The 21,972-nt window shown below is 39.7% G+C and overlaps 2 protein-coding genes across 2 annotated transcripts in view; one reads left to right on the top strand and one right to left on the bottom strand.

Annotated features, from left to right (window-relative positions):
• Positions 1 to 515, top strand: part of SLC24A5 (solute carrier family 24 member 5) — a 13,171-nt gene extending 12,656 nt beyond the window's left edge. The window contains exon 9 of the mRNA XM_081888618.1: positions 122 to 515. Within this exon, the coding sequence (XP_081744744.1) occupies positions 122 to 444 (323 nt within the window). The 3' untranslated portion in view covers positions 445 to 515. The remainder of the gene's footprint in view (positions 1 to 121) is intronic.
• Positions 510 to 21,972, bottom strand: MYEF2 (myelin expression factor 2). Its single transcript, XM_081888842.1, has 18 exons — positions 21,596 to 21,972; positions 16,491 to 16,720; positions 15,258 to 15,310; positions 14,015 to 14,022; positions 13,807 to 13,900; positions 12,689 to 12,880; positions 11,737 to 11,890; positions 10,377 to 10,426; positions 10,235 to 10,298; positions 9,995 to 10,099; positions 9,263 to 9,313; positions 9,114 to 9,185; positions 8,932 to 9,027; positions 7,021 to 7,119; positions 6,324 to 6,395; positions 3,932 to 4,146; positions 3,797 to 3,848; positions 510 to 1,343 (listed from the first exon to the last, which is right to left on the bottom strand). Exons 1-18 carry the CDS (start codon positions 21,955 to 21,957, stop codon positions 1,180 to 1,182), a joined length of 2,133 nt encoding a protein of 710 aa, XP_081744968.1. The 5' UTR covers positions 21,958 to 21,972; the 3' UTR covers positions 510 to 1,179.

The raw sequence follows: 21,972 nt of genomic DNA, 5'->3' as shown, positions 1-21,972 counted from the left end.
AAAATAGTTCAGGCATATTAAAGCTAGCAATTTCTGCAATCGTGGTACGGTATAAAATATGGTATAATGCAGCAAAGAGCTTCCTTAAGATTGATACACATAAATGTGTTTTATCTTGCAGGAAGAGGCGATATGGCGATGTCGAACATTGTAGGATCCAATGTATTTGATTTGTTGTGTTTGGGATTGCCGTGGTTTATAAGGACAGCCTTTGTAGACACATCAGCTCCTGCAGAAGTGAACAGCAGTGGTTTGACTTACACTGCCATTTCTCTTGTTTGTTCCATTGCTTTTATTTTTCTGGCTGTTCACTTGAATGGCTGGAAGCTAGACAAAAAATTGGGGGCAGTCTGTCTAGTGATGTACTTGGCATTTGTAATATTATCAATCCTGTATGAACTTGGAGCTATAGGAAACAATCCTATCAGTATCTGTGGAGACTAGTTTGGCTAGGGTTGGGGTTTTTTTTACAATGTAATCGAGGATAAGAAATAAACATACATAAAATATTGAAAGCACTAGTTTCTTCATTTAGTCAAATAAAAAACTCCAGCATTCCCTTTGAGCTCTAAAACTTATTTACAGAAATTCCACATCATGACATAAGAACCACTTAAAAGCTCAAGGCTATCAAGAATTAATGAGAGCATGTCATTTTCAGAGAAAGGAGTAGCAGTGACTATAAATGCATGTAAAACAAACAGGGAAAAGGGGGAGTAAAAAAAGGGAAGACACATTCTTTACATTACAATTGTAACATAGGGAAATATGACACAAAACAAGTTCCACTATACAGTCTTTGTTAAACAGAGGAAATGGCTTGTTTTATTAAAAACAGTAGAACCATTCATTTAAACTGAATGACTAGAGACACTTAGCATGATTTTGGAGAGGTATTAAAACAGCCACAGCTCCCAGACTTCAAGAGAAGGTGTGGGTGTTCATACCACTGAACAAGTCAGGAAAGTTCTCTTTCAAAAACCAAAATGTAGTAAGAGTCAGTTAATGAACTCACAGTATATTAAACACTATACTGTTAAAGGCTGGTGGGTTTTAAAAGTTTTGTTTTTCCAACTTAAGTAAAGCATACAATGTTACTAAAAACGACTCACTAGGAGGAGACAAGGAGAGAAAAGCTAAACTGACAAAAAGGAATGTTCCCCAACATTTAATTATAAATTATGCAACGCGATCCAAACGTACGTCAATTTCTCTGCCACTGATTTTTATGCCGTTCATTATCCTACAGGCCTTTTCCGCCGATTCTGGTGAATCAAATCTGACAGTTCCACAGCCTTTTGATTTCCCATTCTCCATTTTTATTTCTGCAAACATTACATGACCTGGATAAACAAAGTTAAAAAGTTCAATTTAGTCTATGATGCACTGCTGGTGTTAGAAATCCGTCGCCACAGCCAACTTTAAAAATTCTGAATTGCTATGTAATAAAAGCCAGCTCATGTCACGGGTCTCCTATTGTAATGCTACCCATGCAAACAAGAGAAGCCATCTAGCAGCCGCCGTTTTGCCACACTGAGTTTATAAACTCGACACCCCCTCAAATGCCACTGCATTCCAATTATCTGCCAATCTATCCTTCCTCCTCTACATTAGTTATATTTTCTTCGCACAGGTTTGGCAACGTCGGCTCTCTTTCCAAATTTCCTGTATTCCATACTCCCCCCCCCCCCGCCCCTCAATGAAAACTGAAAAACTGAAATGGTAAAGAGGGGGCGCATTTTTAAGAACTTCATCAGTAAGGAAAGGTTGAGAGATTGTTGATTCTCAGTATTTTAATATTTTAAACATCTAGATGAACCCAGGCAATTGGGGGCAACAGGCAGCTGATCCAAAACACTGGACAGGTTTTTAAATTGACCCTAAACTGTGCAATTCTACATTCAGATTCTGTTTATATAGTTTATAGTGGCTAAGGAAACCCAGCCAGATGGGTGGGGTATAAATAATAAAATTATTATTATTATTATTATGGTTGTTATGATGATGATGAATCCCTTAAATAAAATTTAGTAATTTCAACACTTCTTGCAGCATTTTCAGGTGGTCTAGCAGTCACTACTTGTTGTGGGACAGAACTGGTCTGTGGTTCCATTTTTTTTAATTAAAAAAAAGTATAGAAAAGCCTCAATTTCTTAAGCCACAAATACAACAGATAACAGAAGGAGGGAATCTTGTTTTTTGATGTTTTAAGGCATGGAAGGGAACACTCTGGCCCTCCAGATACTGAGGGGTTTCAGCTCTCATCAGCTCCAGCCACCATAAATGACCGAGATGGTTGACAGAGAACTTCATATCTACAGGTTCTCCACCCGTGTTTCAATAGGAGGACAAGAAAAATACTTATGCTGGTGCATTAAGCTAACATGAAATGCTGAGAATAAGATTAAGTGCACATCTTAAAAACTATACATTTTTGAGAATTGAAAACTGTGGATTATGACAAATATGTAACATTGCAGAAGTGTGCAGTCAAAGAAGGTAATTATAGCTTGAGAGTTCTACCAGGAGCCACAAAAGCTCCTTTCTCTTTGTACAGGTTGTCAATTTCATGAGCAAAGCAAGGATGAGTTTTCACAGAAAGGTAATAAAGATGGAGTTTACATTCCCTTCAGAATTCAAGGAGACTTAGATGACTTGGAGCTCAATTAAAAATCATTATTTGCTGCAAACACCAAAAAAACCAAATAAATAAATGAAAACAGCCTTACCACCCAGATATATATAGGAATGCCGAGAACTAACATTACTGCAACCTTCTTGCATCCTTAGTCTTAATATATTCCGGCAGTTTCAAACTAAGACAAATTAATATGTAAACCCAAACCATGGTTTGTTGTGATTTAAATAAAGGAACTAAACAAATTGTGAGTATCAACCAAGCAGGACCTGTTACTACAGCTTGAGGTTTGCGAACTACTTTAGGCAAACTGATTTCTCATCAGATCTGAACAAACCATGGTTTCGGGCATTGCTCCGAGGCTACTGTTTGGGACAACATCTAGGGATTCCCAGGAAGAGAGAAGAAATAATAATTGTTTGCCTCTGCACAGTGCTAGAAACTGAGATATGAAAGCTAGGAGCTAAATGGCACCTTAAATCTAGGTTATGGGTGCCGCAACGGAATGTCTAGGCACACTTCTTTATAACAATACAAGCTGAAAATGAACTGCAGCTAAAATCTTATGTTCAGTTTTCCTCATCTGAATACTGCAAGGAACAAAGCCATACTTCCCCTGCCCGCCCCCCCTAATATTCTTATGAGTGTCCCTTCTCCACTCCTCAGAGAGTGGCTCAATGTGGGGAGGCAGCAAAAGGTCCTCCTTTCGTTCCAACAGTGGCAATTTTAATCTGAAATCTTAGGCGCAGTATTGCTCCCAGTGCTCAGAAACTGCTTGCATTAATGAAATTCCTTGTCGCAAAACATGCCTAGAACAATGGGAGTTTCGAACGCTGCCTCTGCATCTGAAACACAAGTCATGGCTTAAAAGTTTCAATTAGATGGCCCACAACAAGCTTTTGGAAATGCATGCAAGTTGCCACATTCTGGGGACCCCTGGGGTTCCTCAATGAAGGTTGGTAATGAAGCTCAAGCTTCCATGATGAAAGGGCTACTTTTTCCCTGAAACACACTGCTTTAGGGTACCCCACTCCATTCATGCTGAGCAGCAGGTGATATCCAACAACTTGTGGCACAGGTGGTAGCCTCGCCCTACCATCTTTGTTGTGGCTAATCATCTTTGCCTTAGAGGCAACAACATTTGTGCCTAATACTTACCACACTGGCTGAACTTTTCCTTAAGCTTCTGCCAGGTCAAGTCAAAAGGAAGCTGAAATGAAGATAAGCATATAGTAACGCAAGGAGAAAAAGCCAGAGAATAACGCTGCTAATTGGTTCAATTTATGTGCTTACATTTCTGACAAATATCTGGTTGCCCTTGGAGCCTACTCTGTCTCTCACACCACTGCCCATTGGGCCAGGCACAAATCCTCGATCCATATCGATATTTCTCTCCAGGCCAGTTCCCATGGTTGGCCCCATTCGATCAAAAGTGGAGTTCATCCGATCCATTCCCATGCCCATGCCCATTCCTCCGGTCATACTGTTCATACCACTTATTCCACTACCTGCAAACACACAGAGAGATTTAGGAATCCAATAGTAATGTTTATAGCACAATAGTAAACAAAAGCTTGATAACAGTTTCAAATTCATATATAAATAAGCTGGTTTGATGCAAGGGAAAATGCAGATGAGTTTCTATAAAGAAAGCCAACAAGGTTTCTGGTGCAACCACTATAGTTAACTTTGATATGCAATGGAATCCCATGAATATAGTCAGAGGAAATAGCACTTAAAGGGCCGAGGGCTGTTGTAACCAAATTCATTTGATCTTCATCTGAGGAAGCAAATGGACAATGATTTATTATGCTGGTAATAGCCAGCCAACTATAAGTAGACCAAACATTTATTTTTGTTTTTGTGCCATTGACCTACATTTTCCTAACTGAATTTAATAATTGCAGATTTTAAATGGTGCATACAGTATTTGGGTTATGAAAGTAGATGCAATTCCTACTAATGTTTGTCTGTTTAAAGGAATGATGATGTGGCAGCTACATGTTTCAGTTAGCCATTACTGATTTATGGCAGTATCAGCCCATGGGCATTCACTGCAATGCGCTCTACATGGAGCTACCTTTGAAGGTGACCCAGAAACTATAATTAATCCAGAATGCAGCAGCTAGATTGGTGATTGGGAGTGGCCGTTGAGGCCATATAACACCGGTCCTGAAAGACCGACATTGGCTCCCAGTACATTTCCGAGCACAATTCAAAGTTTAAAGCCCTAAACGGCCTCGGCCCAGTATACCTGAAGGAGCGTCTCTACCCCCATCTTTCTGCCCAGACACTGAGGTCCAGCTCCGACGGCCTTCTGGCAGGGAACCAGGCAGAGGGCCTTCTCAGTAGTGGCACATGCCCTGTGAAACACCCTCCCATCAGATGTCAAGGAAATAAACTATCTGACTTTTAGAAGACATCTGAAGGCAGCCCTGTTTAGGGAAGTTTTTAATGTTTGATATTTTATCATGGATGCCACTGTCACAAAGTTGAATTCTACCCTTCCCAGCTTTTAGGATGCCACGGCTACCCTGAAGGGTGGTTTGCACTGATATGCCTAAAGTAGATCAGTGCATGCTAGTTTGCGAAAGTGACTGTGGGCTTATCAGGTCATGGCTGTCACTTATTGTTTAAACAGGCACTTCGCGATTACCAGTCCCGTTAAGATCAGATGCTTTTTACATAAGCAAGCAGGATCCAGGTGAATTTTTAAATGCCAAATTTTGGAGAATATTAAAAATTATTGTGTGTGTAGACACTGACCACAGAGAAGGAACATAGCTCAATGGCAGCTTATGTATTTTCATGCAAAAAGTCCCAGGTTCAATCCCTAACATGTGACTTGGTTTAAGAGCAGTTTCCTATGCTCCTGTTACAGAAATTTATTAATCCAAAATGTGATTTTTTCACAAAATAAGCATAATGGCTCTCACAAGCATGGAATTGTCAGTGTATTATTCCCTTATTAAATGTGACCAGACAAGAGCTAGACTTATATTCCATCACATATACTGGATATACGTTCACACTTAGAATGCAGAGGTGTTAGTATTCTTAACATGCACCTTTCAGTTATTTTGTAGCCATGCATGACAACTCTATGAATCTCCCTTTTACAGACAGATGTTAAACCACCTTGTAAGTCAAAACAGCTATCTGAAATTCTGCAACTGGTAACTGTTGCTACAGGTTTTACTTAATATCAGATTCCAATACTTGCTATTATCTGCTGTTTCTTTGGAAATTTGCTTGTCTGCTATGCATTTGGACACCTCTTAAGATGTCATAACCAAATTCTGCATGGTTTCTGAGATCAAGGAGCAAGTTTTTGTCTGTGCTTGTATACAACTGGACACCATTTTGAATCAGAACAGAAGAATGAACCTTTCAAAACTGCACTGATTTTTTTATTTCTTAGAATTCCTGGGTAACACCAGGTACAAGGCTGCTAGGGTTTATACAAATGACTCACTCGAGAAACTTAATCTTAAGAAAACACTGCACATCTTAATGAACTTCAGTTATAACTGCAGTCACATAAAACTGGAAGTTTTAAATCAATGGAGCAATTTTCTTACTACCAACAATAAGATTTTTCTGGATCCATCTAGGCATAGCACTAACCAAAGACCCTTTCTATTATACGTTAGAATTTATATTTGGTTGAAGCAGATCAACCTACTCATTCCAGATCCTACTGGGCCCATATTAGAAGCTCCCATTCCTCCTGCAAAACCACCAACCATTGCACCACCTAAACAAGGACAGAAAAAAGTCACATTATACATCTCTGTTTTACTTAAAAGCTAGGGAACTCTACTAAACTACCTTTTCATAACAAAATAATTTATCATTCTACCAAACTACATTTTCATGACAAAATAATTTATCATTCTACCAAACTACCATTTCATAACAAAATAATTTATTGATGGCAGTAATGCTCAGTGGACATACAAAAGCTGAACACGGGTAACTACTAGACTGTGAGAAAAATATCTTCACTACAATGTTCTCACTGAATTTTTTCAGAGAATGTAAATTTGTAAGGCCAGTAGAGCTACAATGCAGCAAGAAGTCTACAAGTATCTCTTAAAATTGAATGGTTATTTGAGAACTAGCAGCTGCAAGCTATTAATTTGGATTCCTGCTTTAAGCTACTTCTATTGAATCTCAAAAAGTGGTATGTGAAAAGCACTTCACCCTGTCAATCTCCAGAAAGAAGACAACAGTACCTTTCATGGGCCTCTATCTCAGGCAGAAGGGAAAAGGGAGATTATGAGTATGAAGCGACATAGTGTTCACTTGTGAAAATGATTTGCTTGCTACATGCTTGATACCCAATTCCATGAAAAATGCAAGTTTGCCAAGGGCCATACCCATCCTTCCAAACGAGTCTCCAAAGCCACGGTTCATTGCCATATCAGTTCGGCCAAAGTCTCTATCAATATTTCCTCCCATTCCTCCACGGAACATTTCTGCAGGAAACACAGTAGACAGTATTTTCTTTTAGATTCCAGATACCGTGTGTTTACTTACAGACAGACCTTTGGGTACAAAGGATTCGCTTTGAATGGTACTATAAACGGCTAAGTGGAAAGATGCTTATTCAAGATACTTATTTCAAACAAATTCATTAAAAAATATAAGAACATGGGAAGCTGTGTTTCATGGACCATTGATCCATCTAATTTAGCATTGTCAACACTGAATGGAAGAGGTTCTCCATAGTTCAGGCAGTCTTTCCCAGTCAACATGCATTATAGCTTGACTGTACATCTTGGGTGTACAGTCGAAGCAAGACTCATTTCCGTTCCCCGATTGCTACAAATGTGAGATTCAGAATTCTATAAGAGTTGCTATAATTTTTTTGTAGTAGATCCCTCTCACAGGATCAGTGGAGGATGCCAATATAATGCAGCCTCAAATGTTCTCCTCTAGGATCCCAGGAGCTGAGGTAGTTTTGGAGGCAGCAGCATGGCATCAAGCACTGTCAACAATGAGAGACTTCCAACCAGCTCCAAATTTCAGCTTCAAAAGAGAGATCTTCCTCAATATCAAAGCTGTGGAGAAGCTAAATTACCCCTCCTTGCCTGCTTGAATCCCGCTAAGAAGCAGCCTCTTCCAATTTTAAAAAACTGCATGTGAAATGCAAAGTCCTGTTTTTGACATCACATCTACGTTCATTGTCTCTGTGCACAGGCATGTAGCAGATAAGCCCTTCAGGGGTTTTTTTAATACAGTACTCAACAAACAAAAACAAACAAATACAAAACAAAATAAAATAAATCTATTTGTACATGGCCACCAGGTTCCCTTATGGAAAAACTAGGGATACTGGCATAAAGCTAATAAGAGTAACAGAAAATAGAGAGAGAACATTTACATCAACATTATGAGAGATCATTGGATAAGAATACCTCAGTCCATTTCCAATTATAAGTTCTTGTCAAATTCATTGTTTATTACTCATTATTCCAAATGTGTGTGCATAGTCTAATATGGGACAGGGCTCTCTTTCATTTGTGTGAAAAAGCAAGTTACACAACACTAGGTCAACTGTATACCACTGTTAAGAAAGGGTCCTTTGGGCTGAGCCAGCCAAAGTGTTACCAAGTCCTTAGATTAATGTAAATAATGTCATCAAAAATAGGTGACAAAACTTTGGGGGTTGACAATATTGTGTCCACTAATTATGATCATTTTCTTAATAACTTTGTCCCAGAATGAGAATATCAAGGGGCATTACCACCATAAATACACCTGGGCTTGCACACTCCCCATTAAAACCTTCAGCTTTTATGCAACAGTTAACTTGAGCTTTTGATAGAAGCTCTGGTCAAGAACATGAAATATGGCATTTTATCAAGTTAACAAATTCTTAATCTTTGTTTAATTTGTATTAAGCTCAGAGGATTTAAATCACCTTTTAGAAAGGTGGTATGCTGCAAGCAAGCAAGCAAAATGAAGCCTTTGGTTAAACTCAACAATTAGGCATCCCTGCTGAAAGTTTGCTTGCCGGTTTGCTTGTAGTACATTAACTCCAATGAAAATAAATTTATAAACACATCCAGGAGAATATTCACACACTCTAGTTTTCAAAAGGGAGTGGGAAAGCACACTGTGCTTCACAACTGATAGTTTAAGTTTATGTTTTACAGAAGCCTTTTTAAAACTAAATGTCCGTTTCCACATCATTGATCTTAAGCTCTTAAATCAAAGATTGTATCTTTCAAATAACTGGGCTACAACTGCAAACACAGAGTAATTTAAAAAACTGATTAATTTACCTCCCATACCTGTTGCCATGCCCCCCATGCCTGTTCCTATGCCACCAGTCATTCCACTGCCAATATTTCCTCGGAAATCATCCACACTGCCCATTCCTAGAAATAGATTTTATTTTTTAGTTTTACAATACTTCTAGATACACTGGAACAGCTGTACATTTTAAGAGCAAATAGTCACCTACCTCCCATTCGGTTGACTCCGCCAAATCCTCCCATGTTTGCCATCCCTTTCATGCCACCAAATCCGCCAACACCTGAACCGTAAGCAAAGAGCATTTTACTAAATTCATAAATTTTGTATAGGAACAAAGTAACTGGGGAACGTGCCTACCTCCACCCATTCTGTTCATTCCTCCAAAGCCTGGACCATCCACTCCCATTCCTTCAAATAAACAGATTTACAGGTGAGCTATTAAGTATATCTTTATGCCACTCTACCCTTCAGCTGAACAGCTCCCAGCGAGGTTTGCAATAACACCAATGCAATATAGCAACAAAATATATCATAACCTAGTGAGGAATCATAGCAGCAGTTAAAAATAGGATAAGATGTAAGAACTTAAAAAAAAAAAATTGGAAGAACCAAACGAGAAAAGCTTGGTGCTGAACAGGCACTTTTAAAGGTATAAGGAAAAAAACAATTAACATTTAAATATGAGTTACAATACATTTAAAGACTTCTATGGTACTCCAGGAAATATCTCCCTCACTCCAAGGCAAGAAAACATTGAGAAGACATAAAACATATTTTGTTGCATTGTGCAAAATATGAGCAAGCCAGGGCTGAACTGATACTACTCTTGCTGGCACCTTTCCCAGGAAAATCAAAGGCTCACTATTATGTCAGGTTCCTATTGGAAGACCGGACAAATGCTAGAACATTAGCAGTGGCAAAGTTTCTATCGGTGGTTGCAAGAACAAATGATCCCTATATTCAGAACAATATGCTTGTTTAACCTGGAGGTAGGATGTATGAATTGTGTATTGCTTTGTAAAGATTTCTTGGGTCTCTGGACCGTAATAAAGATTGATGATGACATTGAGAAGAGGAAAACATACTGACCTCCAGGAGCCACACTTCCCATTCCACCACCACCCATGCTCAGTTGGGTTGCACTTATGGGCTGCCCGCCAGGTCCAAGTCCCATTCCAATTCCTCCAAGACCACCTTTGAAAACAAAGATCACTCCATAAGGTTCTCGGTATTTCGAAACAGTTGGAAGGCAGGGACAATTCTGCTAAGCTTCAAAATGGTACCTATGCCTATATTAACAGGCAGCATTAAAAAAGAGTGAATACTCACGAGGTAGCTGTGGTGTTTTGCTGTCTGCTACACGGAAATCATCGTGAGGAATTGATTTGTCATCCTAACAACAGACAAAGACTTTTAGAACATTGTAGCGGTTTGTCTCAGCTACCATGGGCAAAACAAATGAACAACTCACCATTTTTACATGCATGGGTCTATCAAACAGAAATTGTCCATTGAACATAGCTGAACATAAAGTCAAGGAACCTTACACCCACTGATAATATGTTAAGCTGCACAGGTGATCTTACAAACACACTCGCACTCTAGACTGTCATCCAATAGCTTCATCTTAGGGGTCTTGTCAATTAAATTTGCATTTATATGCATGCATGTAAAATAGTGGTCCAAATTCATTACAGCAAGCACCATTTTAGAAGAATTCTGCTTTGGAATGCCTCCAAGATTATGACTACTGACTGTGGCTTTGATAAATAATGACTTTAAAATCTGCTATATGAGTTAGACCGGACCACTTTTTAAATCTGTAAAATCAACTAAACAGTACAATCCTACTATATACTATCCATGTACTTTTCTGAATAGTTGTCTTATCTCCTATTGTACTAAAGTATTCAATTTGCACCCCACTATTCAAATACAGTGGGGACAGTGAGATGCGAGCAGAATCCTTAGCTCCTTTTTTTTTTTTTAACAAGACTATCAGGTTTTTTGGGGGGTAGGGGAGATTATATAGCTAAAACGATAGAGGATCAAGAGGTGGGGGGCACTTGTGAATTTCATTAATGGCCCTCCTATCTCTCCCCCAATAACATGAGCACTGTTGAACTCAAATTACAAACACTTACTAAAGAATTAGTTACCTAAAAGTAATGGCAAAATGGGGAAATATTATCCTTAAAGCACATCATTGCTTGTAAGTCACAATTAACAATGGTTTAAGTAGTTCTCTATTGCCAGACCAGTATTTTTCAATAAGAAAACAAGTGTGAAATAATTCTGCAAGTAAACAATGGTCTAGGGACTGAACAAGTCAGTCACACTGATTTTCCATATAGTCTAACTGTGCTTGCCAAATTCTTCAGGTTTTCAGTTCTAGGGTGCATCAGCTGCCACCATAAAATAGGGTATATTTTGTATTTTATTGGTGATAAGCATCATTCTCAGAATCTCTAATGCCATGAGCCACTTTGTTCCAATAGAGGAAGATGACTTTGGGCTTCAAGTTCTCCCCTTAACATTATCATTCCCCCAATTCTATGTTATCCCTACTCCAATGTAACCATGGTGTTACCGTCAATCTCCTGAATATACTAGCAGTAATACAGTTAGTATATCAAGGGAAAATGTACATGATCAAATATACTACAAACAGAAAAGTTATCAATTGCTTTGTTGAAGAACTCACCTATATTCACACAAACATACAAGTCAAATATAATGTAGACAGAAAATAATGCATTCCTATTTAACCCACACTTGACAACATACTCCTTTAATCAGGCCCAGTCACTCCCCAACTCTTGTCAGGATACATATTGCCTGAACAGCTTCGATTGGCTGCTCAAAAGTCACTGTTCCCATTCCTCGACTCTTTCCATCTTTGTCTTCTTTAATATCTGCACGTTTTACAGTCCCAGCAATGCTGAACACTTCCTTTAATTTCTTCCAGCCAACTTTGAAGTCAAGCTAAAAAAGAAAGTTTCCATGAAACAAACCAACACAATTTTGCCTTACAAAACAGGATTTTTGTTTTAGCACAGGGGCAAACTCTACACATAGCTTAAGTATAGCTCGCTCGCTCTCTCATATTCATATGTGTGTGTGTGTGTATTTTCTGTAGTGGTGACAGATACATGGAAGATTGCCAAAACTGAAGTATTAGTTATCAGAGATGTAAATAAATCGTTGGTCACATACATGTTCTTTCCTTCCATTTTTTCAACATGCTGATGAACAATTTAGTTCTGACGAAAAGTAACAATTCAACTAAAAGCTATCAAAAGGAATGCAGTACACTGAGCACATAATCCAACAGTATCTAGTTGGGGAAGAGTAAACAAAAAACCATGTACTGATTTTAAAACTGGCTACTTTAGAGAAAATTATTCATATGCATACTCAGCTCACAGAACAGGTTTATTGAAAAGGGTTTCAAGAATTGCAGAGCAGCATAAAAATTTAAGTTGGAGGTCCTAAAATAGCTTTCTCCAACCTGGTGGCCTCCAGATATTTTGAATTACAACTTGATGAAGCTGATGCGAGCTGTAGTCCAAAATACCTGCAGGGCACCAAGTTGGGGAAAATATGTATATTGCAGTTTAGATACACGAAACCACCCTCCGATGAGATGCAACCATGTTTAAAGCCCTGTTAAAATAGGCATGAATACTGTCGGCTAAGAAAAATCACTTGTGCTGTGCTAAGTAGACTTGATGTTTTGCTTCAAAATGAAGCAATGCACAGCCAGTATGTATTTATACTTACATTGGCAACAAAAATGGTGGACCCAAGCCTGCCAGCCTGCAGACTGCTAATAATCTCGGGAGGAATGTTTGGATTATTAATAATAGAAGGTGGCAAATTCATCAAGCCAGGTGATATTTCTGGGCCATGTCCTCCCGTGTAGGGTCCACTCCCACGCTGCAACGCCCTGCGAGCATGCTCACCATCCGGATCCTACAACAAATTTAGTAATAGAGTATACATCTGTTAATCCCAAATCACAGGGGGGGAAATGGTAACAGTACTTTCTTTCTGAAATTTCACAGTATCACAACAGAGCAGTTAGCATCCTTATCAGCGGCGGCAGAAGGAATAAGTACTTCATGTACATGGAGACCTGGCTCCCTCACCTCTAGAGGTGGTCCTTTCAGATGAGGGTTGAGACAAGTGTGCACTGCCACTTCATATGCTGTTACCTAGCCTATGGACAAGTAGAAATCTGTCAGCCTAACATGTTCTTTCAAAAACCAAATTCAATTATCTTGGTGCTCTCTGTTAATATCAAACGTAGAAAGCATAACTCTCTGACATCATGGTTCAGACTGGAACACTCATACAGGCAAATGAAAATGCTGACACATTTTATTCCTCCCTTATCGCTCCCACAGCAAGGCAATCTGAACATGATACACATCAGAGCCACACAGCAAATTCCCCAGACTTAAAGGTGATTGTTCATCCAACTACAGATCTAATCTTGTAGGGGGAAAGGCATATTTTAAGACTCAAGAATATCAGTAGGATGTAGATCCCCAACCTAAGCAACTCATGTCAGTATAGCAGTCTTATCTGAAGTTTTAATTATACAAGTGCCTCAACAGTTCCCTAGACAAGCAGTCTGGGGCTGCAGCATATCTAATCCATTTAAAAGCTACAGGTAATGGAAACAAGGAGTAGGAATTGAATGTATTTGTCATTCTGAGAGAAAATTGGCACTTTTGATATCATTGGTTGCTTTGAAATGAAGTATGGTTGTTGTTACTGTGTGGAAGTATCTGTGAGGGCATTTAATAACTCTATACAGTTTGTTCTGCTATTTTAAAAGAATTCCAAAACTCTTTCAATACTCTGCATCAAAGCTGCAAAAACTACAAGCATACCTCTTTTATGTTCAATGGTCTTCCATTTAGGTCATATTTATTCATAGTTTCCAGTGCCTTCTTTACAAATTCTTCATCTTTGAATTCAACAACACTGGATGAAACAAAATAATGATGTTTTGGTTTGTGTGATTAACTTTTAAAATTGTTATTAAAATACATTTAAAAACTAGGGGAAAACAAAGGAAAAACACAAAGGAACACTTACCCACAACCCTATAGCCATGTGAAGATTTGCCAACATGGAAGAAGGAAAAAATAAAGTTGATTTAGTAAATGCAGTTGCAATGAAGTATTTTAACATTTCAGACAAACTGAACAAAAACAGACATGCTGAATGAAGAATGTAGTTTTGGAGTGGGAAGAGCAACATTAAGCTAGTTATTTCTCCTACCACCTTGCATATACATTACAAAGTTTATTTATTTAACATTCGTTATATAGACACAGATGGTCAGTTTTTTTAAACTCTGACTTTTTTTTAGCCAAACCAGAAATAGAATGTGAAAATGATATACAAATTCCCATGACCAACTAAAGGAAAAAACTGAGCAGGATAACCAAAAGTGGATGATTATCTTAAAGTGCAATACTCAGGTTTTCCAGAAAAATGACTGCAATTATATTACTTAACAACTGCTGGTATCTTCTCCATATCTCAAAGGAGAAGCAGTTTGGTTGCTTTTTTTTCAGCACTACTATTCAATAAAAATAAAGCAACCAGTTTAGGTCTATTTTTGTTTTATTCTTTGACACATTCCCACAGGCCGAACAAAAAAAACATTTAAATAAAATTTTCAAAGGGAAAAAACCAGACACCCAACAGGTTTAATTGCTTACGTTCGAGTCAAACCTGCATTCTCTTGTTCACACAGCAGGCTCAGACTTACTATAGTTTGAACGTTTGACCTTTTTAAGAAGACAGACACAAAGCAGCTTTTAACATTCTTTGCACTGAACTGCCTCCCTCATTGCTGGCAATCCACTGCCTAACAACCAACTCCTTCCATTCCATTTTTGAAAAGACCTAGACAAGTTCAATAATCCAGAAGAAGTCCTGCAATCTTTTAGGCTCATCAAAACATATGTTTATACTCAAGCCTCAGATTAGAATGCTACACTTAAATTTATCATTTCAGTGATATTTTTTCCAATGCTCAACTTAAAACACATCTGAACACACCAGAAATCCTAACGAGAGCTGCTGTTTTAAATGAATTAGGTAAATGCCATTTATTTAGACACATATTAGAGAGCTTTCCCCTTGCATCCAACTACACCAGTTTATATGAAAGTTGACAAAGCTGTATCTGATACAGAAACCTCAGTCTGTAATAACATCAATGAAAAAAAATGAAACTTACTTTCCAATTACTGGTACAAGTATTAAACAAAAGTAAAACTGCTGAGGAACATTAAACCTCTAGCAGATGATTGCCCACGGCACTTACCCTTGATTTTCCTTCTGCATCCTTAAACAGCTCCACGTATGTAACCTCACCAACTACATAAGACATACAAAGGGAAAATACCAAGAGACAATGCATTTAAACACCAATGTCTTGCTTTGCTGTGTCCCTGTGCACAACTCTACGAAGAAGCACCTATTATTCACCAACAATCAAAACCAGACCAACATACCTCCTGTCAAGGTCTATATAATTTAGCTAATTTTCAGGAATATGCAACAGCCACATTCTCAAAAGCTAAAGAAAAACAACTATATTTAACCTAATTCATACTACAGATCATATTTTGGCCAGTATGATATAGTTGGTGAACAAGTTCAGATATACAAATAGTCCCTTCACCTCTCAATTAAGGACATCAACAATAACACTTTCAGTGACATTTGTCATCCTGCTAACAACAGCTGTTTTAAGGTGACTTTCTACCTGAATAGCTTCAAATAGTAAAGAGGTTGCCTTCAATAGAATAACCAATTTACAAAAGTCAAAAAATTTCACAGCAAGCCACACACTTTCTAAGGTTTCATTGCATAAACCAAATCATATAAGTCACGTCACCTTACAACAGATACACCTAGCACAGTTAAAGGTTTGTTTTATTTATTTATTTTTAAAGCCTAGAAACCAAATGTTCTTTGCATGATTTTGAAGCAATCATTTTTTCCAGTTAATTCAAAACCAACTTTTGACAGTTCATGGATTGGGATTTCTTCCACCCCAGACATGCCCATGGCAAGAAGTTTGGGGCATTCAAAAAACTACAACTGTAGTAACAAACGTGATATAGAGCTCCAGACAGACAAGTCATGGCAGAAGTGACAATGCAGACAGAGAATTCTACAGCCAGATTCCACCAAGAAAAATACAGAAACATCTTTTGAAGGACATCTTTTCATTCATACTTTAAAAGCACACTAAATTTTGCTTATATTCAGAACTACACCTAGACATAACGCAGTCCCTTTAAAGGTTCATGAGGGCATGCATATTCTCTAGGCTACCTACTATCATACAAGAATGGAAGGAGACTGTGGATACTTCATTTGTTTACTGATACTATCCTGCAATGCAAATGTCTCCAGTGAAAGAGAGGGGGAAAGTAGACATAACAAGCAGAAGTTGAAAAGGACAAACCAAAACTGTGTGTTTCACAGTATTCCAGATATCTGAGTTTGTCTCATTCCTGTGAGAAGCCGGCTGCAAGGAGCAAGTTACCTTTCTCTCTCATAAGATCTTTAATAGACTGCCATTTCATATCATATGGGATGTTGCTAATGAATACTCTGTTACGGTTAAGGGTCTTCTTTTCTCCAGTGCCTGCACCCTTCTCCTTTGTGTAAGGATGGAATCTATTCCTGTGTCCAAGAGACGGGATTGCCTTAGGCTTTGAAGTATACTTTGATTTCACAGGTGGTCTCTCATCCTTTCCTGTTTCATCATTTTCCCTGCATGTGAGGAAGGGAAAAAATAAGAATATTAGTTTGCTTTTAAGTATATAATTCTATCAAGTCTTTATGACAAAATGTAAAGCCCAAAGTAGCACCTATCACAGGGACAAATGACACATATTCAGGGTAATACCTTCACACCTGTGTGCATATGTTTTAAAGCAGCAGGCATGGGAGTGGATCCAAAATTGGAACTGTAGTATGAGTGGGGAGGGGGAGGGACTAAGTCCCCCCATGAAAAAAAATTATATTTATGCCAAAAACAGCTTCCCAGGAATGATTTTGGCAAGACCCTGCACAGGAAAGAAAGGGTTAACTCCTCATCCAGCTGTGCATTGGTCCCAATCTGGATTGGGGATCCCTGTGGCTGCTATTTAAAAACCAAATAAACCTGCATGTGCAAATGCAAAGATGCATGTAGCATCACATGAAGCCCATGATCATCTCCTTATTGGCTGGCATCTCTGTCCAGTTTCCATGACTAGAGAGACTGATTAAATGAAAGCAATAATTTTCATCTAGGTCCTAATGCATTCAGAGTGTTACACTTTTCCCTCACTAAGAGACAATGTTAACAACTGCACATAGGTCACTCAACCATATCTTTACTTTCATTTCCAGTAGGATTAAACCAGCAGTTCCTTCTACAAACTAGAATACACAACTGAGACAATATAAGACCACAACACTCAGTCAAAAGTTACTCAGGTTTCTTATGAAGGGAACTATTTCAGTTTTGCCACGCTTAAGAGGATCAGAATGCCTGAAGACAGCAACACTTGTTTACAAAGCAGGAACTTTCTTTAGCATACAATTCAGCAACAGAAATCTCTGCTGGTGTACAGGTTGTGGGTGCCCAAACTGACATGCATGAAGAACATATTTTTTACATTGCCCTGTCAACATATATGGTCTTCTATTAACATCAGTCAGCATCAACACTTATTTGCCAGTTTGATAATTCTCTGCTTAGTGACTACGCATGTGCCCAGGCAATGTAATGAAGACTTATGCTGGTCATGTTTCTGACCACTAAACTGGCTGCCATGGGTGGCAATGTATTTCATCTAGAAAAGTGAGCAGACTGCCAGAAGAGACAAAAACTTCAAGCTGCCTCCAGCAGCCCACTGCCCTTCTCAACCACCACAGAAAGGAAGCAGGCTCCATGGAGAAAGATATCCGACCTTGGGCAGCTTCCTGTGTTTCCATGCTAGCTGTGGAGGAGGGCAAAACCCCTCATGTGTGTCAAGCACAGAAACCAAAATAATACATCCATGTCCGATACATCATTAGACCAAAGGACCATTTAGTGTGGCATCCTGTTCATAGCCCACAAGCAGGACATGAGCATGGAGTGAAGGAATGCTCCTTCTTTCCATCACCATGCTGCTCAGTTTCCAAGCTAGGTGTACAGAATATGTGCCTAACAAGGAAACCAAGCAGTTTAGTGGTGGAGGCAGGGACTGCTCTATGCTCCCTGTGCCAACCCACCACATTTATATTTAGCCTGCTTTTCAGTTGTAGAGGGGACTGGCAAAGGGGGGACAGGGTGCTCCATCTGCCAGTCCCTCTAAGGAGGAAAAACCAGGCTAGTGAAAATGTTTGTGAGCTTGTAACTTCTGGTACTAATGTACAAGGCCGAATTGCACACACAGCCTGAGCAGTGTACAAAACACCTGAAAATCACTTTCTCCAACATCTTTTGAAAATGATCCATATTAACAGGGGGATCACATAGCCCCATATCCACGCTGTCAATCTGTACACTTTTTCCACCTGAAAGTGCACAATCACAAGTCTGTACACTCTAACCCACACAAAGGCCAATTGCTCACAGGAGAATATTTCTAAATAACAACAAAGGATTGATAAGGGAACCACCCAATTTGGACAGGTCTGTGCCTGACCAAGCTAGGAAAAATCCAGAGGAATTTAAGCACTAGGACTAAAATAACTGCAATTGTTATCTAATGGTCAATTAGGAACAACTTTGAAAGTTCTTAGGTAATCCAACAAAAGTGAACTGTGTGATAGCTGAACACTAAACAAACGTTATAAAGGCGGGGGGGGGGGATTCTGAAACAGTAATATTTGAGGTCAAGTACAACTACAGCTTCCCTACCAAAATCAATTCCTAAGCAAAGTGCAATTGGAAAAGCTTCACAAATCAATCAATCACAAATCAATCAATCATCAAGAAAGGGACCAATTCACAGATTTTACAGGAAATTCATAGGATTACATGTGGTATTATTAGAATAACTGAATAAAACACAGGGGGTTTCCCACAGAAACTGGAGATATAGCCATTCCTCTAGATAGTCTTCTTTTCAATAAGAACTCCACCGCCATCATTGATAGATGAAAAAAGAATGGAACCGGCCATCAAATTAATTGAGGGCTTGTCATAAATTTTTTAAAAAATAATTTCACATTATTGTTTAATGGAATAAAAATATTAACATAAAAGGTCTCATTTTTTAAACTTCTGCAATGTTGACTATTGCTGAATATGATGGATTAAAAAAATGAACAGGTCAAACAATAAATATGAACTAGGAATAGAAAAAATATTTCACTGGGATCCTAATATTATTTCCAATCAATTATAAAATTAACAAAGAATTGGGATAATGCAATGATACAAAGATATGCGTATCTTTCTTTAAAAAAGGCTTCCCCCAGTATTGCCACTTTTAATGTTGTCAAACGCAAGTTCAGACAATAAAAAGATATACCATAGCTACTAAAAGGCTGGCCATAAAGTTTCTATTCTAAACAGTTTTACTATTCACTTATGTGATCTTCAAATACTACACACCATACACTATAAATGGAAAAGACATATACAAAACCCAATTTGATGATTCGATGAAAACCAAAAACATTTGACCTGAATGTTCCCTGCCTTGCAGTACCCTTTCTTGCCAGATTATATGACCAGACGAGCAGCTCTTTAAAAGCCTGGAAAGGTATACTGTATTCTGTGAAGCCATCATTCCAGGAGAAGTTAAAAGTGGAAAAAGTTTGCTGCTATTAAGAAAGCAAATATGACACCTATAAACTTAACTTGATTCATTTTTCAACACAGAAACCGAACAGGTGACTTGACTGAAGTCCAAGCATTCCTTTACAGCAACCAGTTATAGAGTGGCTAAGAAGAAATGTAGTAAGACCCCCTGCTGCTTCTCACTAATGGTCCATCTGGTCTAGAATTGTGTTTCCAAAAGTGGCCAGCTCCTGGAAGCTTGAAAGCAGCACATGAACGCTCTTCACTGCTATTTTTCCCCACCATCTAGTACAGGCATAGGCAAACTCGGCCCTCCAGATGTTTTGGGACTGCAATTCTCATCATCACTGACCACTGGTCCTTTTAGCTAGGGGTGATGGGAGTTGTAGTCCCAAAAACATCAGGAGGGCCGAGTTTGCCTATGCCTGATCTAGTATTTGCCATACTGGGAAGTTCTATTCAGCTATCATGATCAACAGCTTTAAGTAGACCTATCCTCAATGAATGCAGCTAGGGACCACCAATGCATCTTGTGGTAGTGAATTCCACACAGTAATTATATATGTGAAAAGGCTCTCCTGTCTGTGTGGAATTTATTTCCTATCTATTACAATGAGCAACTACAGTGAGTGTGGGGCCACATTCTCCGTGCTCTTCGTAATCACCAAAGGAAGAGAGTGGAAAGGTCACAAAGTATGCACACAAAAACCACAAATTCTATTTATTTATAATAATCCAGCAAACTAGAGGTTTCTTAAATTAACCCTAGGGATATTAGGACATTGGAAGAGAAGGGTTCCAAACTTTATAAGCTGGAAAATGTGAGATTAAAGTTTCTTTTAAAACAAAACTTCTCCTGCTTTGGAACAGACAGGCCTAGCAGTTCTCAAGCAGGACCTTTAACACTCACCAACTAGTAACAAGAACACACACTGATAGACTGGTGTTATCACCAATTGCTCTTGTTGTGAATGGTTACTGTGCTTATCTTGTGCATACATGTTGCGGCTTTGCATAGCAAAGTCACAGACTGTATCCTCTTGCATTTGGTGGACACTGGCCTTGTTTGTTGCGTATCTTGACAACCTGGAATAACAAACGTGGGTCCTAGTCCACAAAAGGCCTCTGCCACAAAACAAGCTGCCCATCTCAAAGGTGCAAAGGGGCTCCTTGCTGTAAACCAACTGTGGGTGCAAAGGACACCCTGTACCTGTTGACTCAGGACTAAGCCCTATGAAGCGAAAACAGGGCTTCGTCCAAGGTAAAGTGTGTGCAGGGTTACACCCCATTCCCACACGGTTCTGCCCTTCATGAATCTTCTCGATCCATTTCTTCATCTTTCATGACTCCGACTTACTCTTTATCACTACAATGGTGTTGTTTTTGTTTTCCTTTTATGGTCTTTCATTTGTGCAGCCGCCATCGCATCATGTGGCAGCTTATACCCTGAGCCAATCTAATAATAACTGCTCCATCATCATCATCATCATCCTCATCTCTGTTCCTGCTTAAGAAACACAACGACGGCCTACCGTGTGCCTCCCTTGCATTTCTTCCATCCCAGAGTCGCAGGCAGCCCAGCCAGCCTCTGTCCCTCCCACTCACACACATAACACACCCATCAAGCGGCCCCTCTCCAAACAATGCCGGGTATGGTTACTAACGAGGGGAACCCGAAGCCTCAACCCCGCCATGGCGCAGGGACCACTCCCCCCCCCAAAAAAACACAAAACCCGCCTGGCGCGAGGCCTGCGCGGCCCCCCGAATCCCCGCGCTCAGGTAACGGGTCCAGGCGGGCTGCCCACGCCCCCCTCCCGGCCTGGCCCGCCGCCCCGCCCCGTTTCTCCCTCACAGAAACACACATTTTGACGCCATTGGCGCCGTCGCCGCTCTCCGGCCTGGCGGCTCCGCCCGCCTCTCCATCCTGCTGCCGCTCGTGGTCGTTGGCGGCCGCCTCGTCGGCTTCTCCCAACGGCGCCGACCCCTCGAACTTGTCGTTCTCCGCCATTTCCCCGCCGGGTTTGAAAAGGCCCTCCGCCTCCTCCTCCTCCTCCTCCTCGCGAGCGAGCGGGCGGGCGAGCGAGCGCCTCGGCCTCCACTTGCTGGATCCCGCTCTCTTTCTCTCTCCTCTGTCTCTGAACCGGCTTCCCCTAGGCTCTCGCGAGAACTCCGAGAGCGCGGCGGTGCCTTTCTGCCTGCCGACCGGCAACTTCCCGGTTGCCATAGCGACAGCGGCGGC

The sequence above is a fragment of the Podarcis melisellensis genome (assembly GCF_964234715.1).
Source record: "Podarcis melisellensis genome assembly, chromosome: 14".
In the NCBI taxonomy this organism is placed as follows: domain Eukaryota; kingdom Metazoa; phylum Chordata; class Lepidosauria; order Squamata; family Lacertidae; genus Podarcis; species Podarcis melisellensis.
The sequence above is the reverse complement of the archived record's forward strand: the minus strand, read 5'-3'. Positions and strand labels throughout refer to the sequence as shown.

Coding starts and splice junctions, on each gene's coding strand:
- MYEF2 (XM_081888842.1), bottom strand. CDS start 21,957: ATGGCAACCGGGAAGTTGCCGGTCGGCAGGCAGAAAGGCACCGCCGCG. Junction 11,891..12,688: donor CCACCATTTTTGTTGCCAAT/GTAAGTATAAAT, acceptor TTTCTTTTTTAG/CTTGACTTCAAAGTTGGCTG. Junction 4,147..6,323: donor CCCAGTAGGATCTGGAATGA/GTAGGTTGATCT, acceptor GTGTGTTTGCAG/GTAGTGGAATAAGTGGTATG.